Source organism: Glandiceps talaboti, chromosome 2, assembly GCF_964340395.1.
Source record: "Glandiceps talaboti chromosome 2, keGlaTala1.1, whole genome shotgun sequence".
Classification (NCBI taxonomy): Eukaryota; Metazoa; Hemichordata; class Enteropneusta; family Spengelidae; genus Glandiceps; species Glandiceps talaboti.
In genome coordinates, this window is record NC_135550.1 from 9,282,930 (window position 1) to 9,289,258 (window position 6,329).

Genomic DNA, 6,329 nt, shown 5'->3' on the forward strand with positions numbered 1-6,329 from the left:
ATCAATCATGTGAGGTAAGTAACACATGATTTCAAGAACTGAATAATAAAACATGAACTAGCTCACCAAAACTCATCTACTCAAACAGGGTCCCTCTCAATTTCAAAAGTCCTCATCGAATGTACCATTGTCGGGTAAGATTTTTGTTGCGCCAGACGATAAAATGAAACAGTATGCTTTGTAAAAATAATGTGCCCATACACCAATGACCTATATAAGTAACTTAGCACTACTATACATCATGCATCCAGACTTGATTAAATTGGGTGCTGGCTTCTACTCCATGCTTTGATGTTACGAGGCAATATGCTAGTGAATTCATCTACATACTTACTGAAGCATCAAATGTTCTAGTTAATGTCAGCATTTCATACAGTACACATCCAATAGCCCACATGTCACTTTTCATGTTATACCTATTAGTAGAGGGGAGGATACACAAAATAGACGTTCATTATTCTTAAGTACTACTTCATTCTCCTAACTTTCTAGGCAAGCAGCCTGCTGGTGAGTGGGTAAGTGTGTGGGCATTAATGGCATCATGATATAGTTCACCTTACTGCATGCTAATCTTACACACTTGTTTTCAACACATCTCAGATACATGTATCACATGCAATACACGTACAGCTGAGAATGAGGAAAATTTATTACAAATAATTTCTTTAAATAATATTCAAACATGAATTCTTGGTACCTGACATAGAATATTACTGCCTAGGCACATCATAAAAATAACGACAAAATTTGATTTCTTGTCAACACTATAACTTCCACTCCACTCATGTCTTCACATGCATTATTACTATAGGCATGCATGGAAATAAGTCGACCTTCTTGTTCTATTTTAACCTTCTAACATGATGTAAAAAAGCTATTGCAGGTACCGATCAACAGGGGCAACACCTATGTCTCTTAAGTCAAGAACAGGGTGTCAATATACGATGGTGCAATACATGGATGTATGAGTCTTCAAACTATATACATTATTACTATCATGGTAGTACATTTATGAATTTTTATTGGATAGTTTCTACATTTTTCATTCACTGCTGTGAGAAAGACTCACCTTTCACCTCTTATGATTTCTGGTGACATGTAGTATGGTGTACCAACCACCTACGGGATGGAAAAAGAAGGAAATTAACCATTTTATCACTTATTACTATAATATTCATAATACGAGTGATTCTTTTATTTATTATTCTATGTAATGATTATTCAAGGAGATCTAATGTTGGATCAAAAAGGTGACAATTCTCATCCTATCAAAAGTGCATTCTTTTATGAATACAATTTCAACAATACATTTCTAAATGATCTATACAAATATTTTAGTAAATGAAACAAATTTTTCAGCATTCAAAGACATAGCCCTGAATACTAAATGTGTTAACTGATGTCTGCAACATAATCCTACAGGTTTGTAAGTTCATAACAATACATGTAAAACTCATAGATGGAAATGACTCATTTCCCATGCTGCCATTCTCGTGCATTTAAGGAACTGTAGACCTTGTTATCAACAGGAATATTTACAAATGTAACCAACTTCCTCAACTTCTGTATTAAGCTGATCAACATATTGAAATATCACAGCTCACAATATTCTGGGATTTCCACACACAACTTAAATTTGGAACATACAAGAATGATAATTCTCATTTAAAAAATTCTAAATACTCCTTGAATAAAATGATGACTGACCTTCTGTGTGATGTATATTTTTACATGATACTGATGAATTAGAAGTTCAAAGCACTTTGAAGAGGAAGTAAGTGCATGTCTATGAAATAACTATAAATACAAAACTTACTGTATCTGCCATTTGGCTTTTATTGTCAAGTACTTTAGAGATACCAAAGTCACCCAATTTCACTAACGCTGACTTGGTCAGAAAAATATTCAAAGTTTTAATATCTCTGAAATAGAAAGATAAAAATATGTGATGAAAACATATAAGTGATATGATATATGATATGATATGAGCATCGTGGCTCAGATAAAGTGCAATAAAGTCTCCACGATAGTCTAATGCTCCAATACAGTCCCATGACACTTGCCAGTGAGAGAGTGTGGCATACTCAGGGTATTTGTGTAAGTGTTTACAGTATGCCAACCGCCAACCTTTCAAGTCTTGAATGCAAATGCAGAAGAAAACACTGCACACATTTGTACAAATACACTGAGTACCAGTACTCAAAATAACTGTGTATATAAATGATATGTGCAAGGCCTGGCAAGGAACTCTTGTATGCTTATTTTCATACTGGTGAAGTAATAATGTTTGCAGTAAATGTACTACAATGAAAATAACAATCATACTAGTACATCTTGTGTATGCACCAATACCAGTAATTATGGATACATTTGTAATTACTGTTATGAAAATAAAAAAATAAAATAAAAAATAAAATATAAATAAATAAATAATAAAAAATAAATAGACCATGTAAATGTACATAGCCTAACATACCAACATCATAGTTGTTTCTGAATCCATTATTCAATTTTATCATGATACAAGTAGACTCTATTTTCATATATTTTTGAAATTTATGGCTACGTCCTTGACTATTCAAATAACATATTTCAGTGGTATCGCACAGAAGGAATGTAAATGCTTTCTATCCTGTGGTGACTATTTGTAACCCTCCACCAACAACACAACACATACCTATGAAGAATTCCAAAGTCGTGTATGTGAGCAACAGCTGAGATAATTTGAAAGAAGTACCATATGATAACCTATAGAAACAAAGATAATAGAAATCAATGCAGGAACTGAGTAATGATTGTAAGAACTTCACACAAGTTAAACATTAAATAAATGAGACAATGCAGTTATTATATCAAGTGTCTGAATCTACAAAACTCAACTTATAACCCCCACCCCATATCACCACTACACGATCAAAATTTTTTTTTTTTTAAATGTTATAAAAATCAAACAAAAAATACCTATCTGTGATAGTGCTCATATCAGAAATTACACATGAGAAATTCTAATGTTTGATTGAAGGGTCCTGGTGTCAAACATTCATCACTTTCGTAAGGCGAGAATGGTTTTAAAATGAAACACATGACTGACTTAGCGATGATCAACTGCAAATGCCAAAAAAAGAAGAAGAAAAAAAACAGGAACCCTCTTTGTACAATTTCATCCAGGCAAGAGTTCCCCATTCCAGAACAATCAGGAAATATTAGTATTATTTAATAATATTACAACCAAAGTTCCACTTCTAAGTTTCAGTCAATTAACTGTCACAATACTTACATGTTCCTCTAACAGTTGTTCAATCTCATGCTGAGCCATAATTTTTTCATACAAAGTTCCCCCTGTAAGATTAAAACCACACAGGTGATGTTAGACTGGTGATTGTTGTGTGTATATGTATATATTACTAGGTTCATCTACAGAAGTAAATGTATTATGTGATTGAAATTCATTTCTATTCACTGAATGACATGATTTTTTTTTTTTTCAAATGAAACAGTTAAATGTACAGTATTTGTATTTGTGTCATTTTTGGAGTAACCTCTTACCTGTCAATCACAATTATTAATTTCAATAAATTTCTCCACTGAGTCTTGCCCATAGATTCTCATCTTGTTTAGTTCACTAACATTCACTATTATTCACATTACAGTAGTACAGTCAGGCAGTATAGTATATACACTGTATAAAGTTTCCAGAAAACATGTCAAACTTTTACATAAAGAAAATGGCAGCTTATTTATAAAACTGATATACATGGATTTAATTTATTTATTTATTTTAATTTATTGCATATCCAACTTTGCTTTGGTTCTGATGCTGTGGACTATTATTGCATCAGTTCACTTTGCACAGAACAGTGTCTGTGTTGTCAGTTTCTTACCATTAGCATACTCCATTTCAATAAGGAGTGTGTCCTCATGGAGGAAGTGATTGAAATAGCTTATTACATTGGGATGGTTCAGCAAAGATAAAATTTCTATTTCGTTCTGAGAGTCTCTCCTTTCTCTGTCACTGCATCTTGTCAGATCAACTTCTTTCCAAACTACCAATGAGTTATCCTGAAACAAGAAGAGTATGGCCTCAGCCTGATGTTTTTGTTTGCATTGGGGGGGGGGGGGGGGAAAGGGGGGGTTACCTTCCATTTCAGTTCAGTTTGTTAATAATATTATGCATTTAGAAGTCCTCAAAGGATATATATACATGTAGTTTACAGCAATGAAAAACAATATACACAAAACCCCTGAAAAAAAGACGTGTAAAAACAAAGACAAGTTACACATATACAACCTGGTAGCATCGATTTAACAATCTGACGGGACGAACTTGAGAGCATTTAAGACAACGATACCTTCTCCCAGATGGGAGATTATCAAAATATAATGCATTAAGTGGATGTTCATTGTCAACAGCAAGCACACGTGCCTTAGTGAGGCAAAAGTTGATAACATCTGAAATTCTACTAAGTTGTTGCCATATCTTGTCTTGTTTTCTACTGTGCTAATCACCAAATGTGGCCATAAACGTACAGTTTATGGCCAATTAGGGTGACCATATTTTTAAAAAGGTTTCTCATTACTTTTTCATGACAACTATGGGTTGGTCGGTCGATTTAAAAAAAATGTAAAAAAATAAAAAATCTTTTTCATGTTTCTCTGCCCTCCCCTTTTCCTCCTCACTATCTTGTTTTTAACTCAATTGGCCCCTACATTGGATAATTTCCATCATGAAAAGAAATGCTGTGTTTGTGAACAAGTGCAGTCGTTTCTATGACTAGATGACGTCCAATAGTCCAGACACTTGCTTGTTCTTGTCAGAGAGGGCACTGTTCCATAAAATATTAAGGACAGACAAAAATAAAAACATTTTTATATTTATATTTTGATGTCGGAGCTGAAAATTTTGGCCGGTTGGGTAACAAGAAACAGAAAAAAAATTGGGTCACCCTCAGACAAATAAACAATAGGACCACTGTTATGTTTAATAACAATGTCATAATAATATCTCATGGTCCAATATTGCCACATTATTTTAATTTGCAAAAAGTCAGGTTTTCAAAAGAATGGTGCAAGACTAAAACAGGTTCTAAAATACAAACAGTAACATGTTAGATATCTAGATTTTAACAAGACATCGTATTTGAAAATTGCAAATCAAAGGGGAAATAAATTAAAAGTAATGAAAAAAGAAATATTATTGTTCATGTTTATTCATGCTGGATTTTTTCATTTTTGATCACACATCATATTCCACGTCTGTCGTATTGTTTATGTAGTTCTGAGAAACCTTCGTATTTTTTTGGTGATGATTGATTTCTCTGGACCTGGGACGCCTTAGGTCGCACTCTGTCTACAATAGTACACACAGGGCCAGGGCCAAATGTCATGTAAATCGACTCCTTTCAAAAGGTAAACAGACTCATGTTCTCATCACATTCACTGCGGTGTGCGCAATCATTGCTGTCAGCGCTAAAATTGTGTTCATATTACAGGAACAAGCAGTGTCAAAACATAGTACACATTCATATTACAACATAACAGACATCCTTATTCACAACATGACAGACATCCTTATTCACATTTGGAGAAGTAAAACCTTTTATAGTCAAATACAGTCTGTCCAGTCCGCGGACGCAAATGTCACACGGTCATGTTTTAGCGATATATAAGTGTCGTTGACATTAACATACCTCAGCAACTTTGCGGTACAACACTGCCTCACCGAATGCACCTCTTCCAAGCACTCGCACTGGAATATACAACTCTTCTTGTCCGGTATCTGAAATAGCCGATGAAATCGACGAGTCTGCAGCAGCCTCGTCAGCCATCTTGCAATCTTGTAAATATATATGCGCATGTGCAGTCGGTATATAAAAATAAAATACAAAGACCAGCGCCAGCTCCCTGTATGTTGTTGACCCGCTCACGTCGGTGGTGAGCGCAATGATAAGTGCATGCATGCAGTCATTGGTACATGTCTGTTACTGTCTGTCAAGCTCCATATTTCTCTAACAATATTCAGTCTTTTTCTGTGCATATTTATATTTTTCTTTTAATAGTTCTCCTCCATTGTGAACAGCGAAGAAAAGTCCCATGTACTACACTTTGAAAGAGGGGAGATGACACTGTCAGGCTTGGATAAAATGTTTCCATGACCACAGTCTCACCCAGAAGAAAAATAAAACAGGTGAAGAAATTATTGTTTCATGTCAAATTTTGTTTGTCTGTCTATTATCAGCTTAATTTTTCTCAGAGATTATTTCTCTCTCAAAGTTGAAGAATAAGTACCAATGCGCAAGTTAAATTTTGTTTTTGCCAGAATAAAGAGGGAG

General features: G+C 34.3%; 1 protein-coding gene across 1 annotated transcript in view; it reads right to left on the reverse strand.

The window, feature by feature from the left end:
* Positions 1-5,825, reverse strand: part of LOC144443812 (serine/threonine-protein kinase Nek9-like) — a 101,845-nt gene extending 96,020 nt beyond the window's left edge. The window contains exons 1-7 of the mRNA XM_078133364.1: positions 5,688-5,825; positions 3,882-4,059; positions 3,278-3,339; positions 2,678-2,748; positions 1,817-1,922; positions 1,070-1,119; positions 335-416 (exon numbers count right to left, since the gene is read on the reverse strand). Coding sequence (XP_077989490.1) covers positions 335-416; positions 1,070-1,119; positions 1,817-1,922; positions 2,678-2,748; positions 3,278-3,339; positions 3,882-4,059; positions 5,688-5,825 — 687 coding nt within the window. The remainder of the gene's footprint in view (positions 1-334; positions 417-1,069; positions 1,120-1,816; positions 1,923-2,677; positions 2,749-3,277; positions 3,340-3,881; positions 4,060-5,687) is intronic.
* Positions 5,826-6,329: the final 504 nt, after the last annotated feature.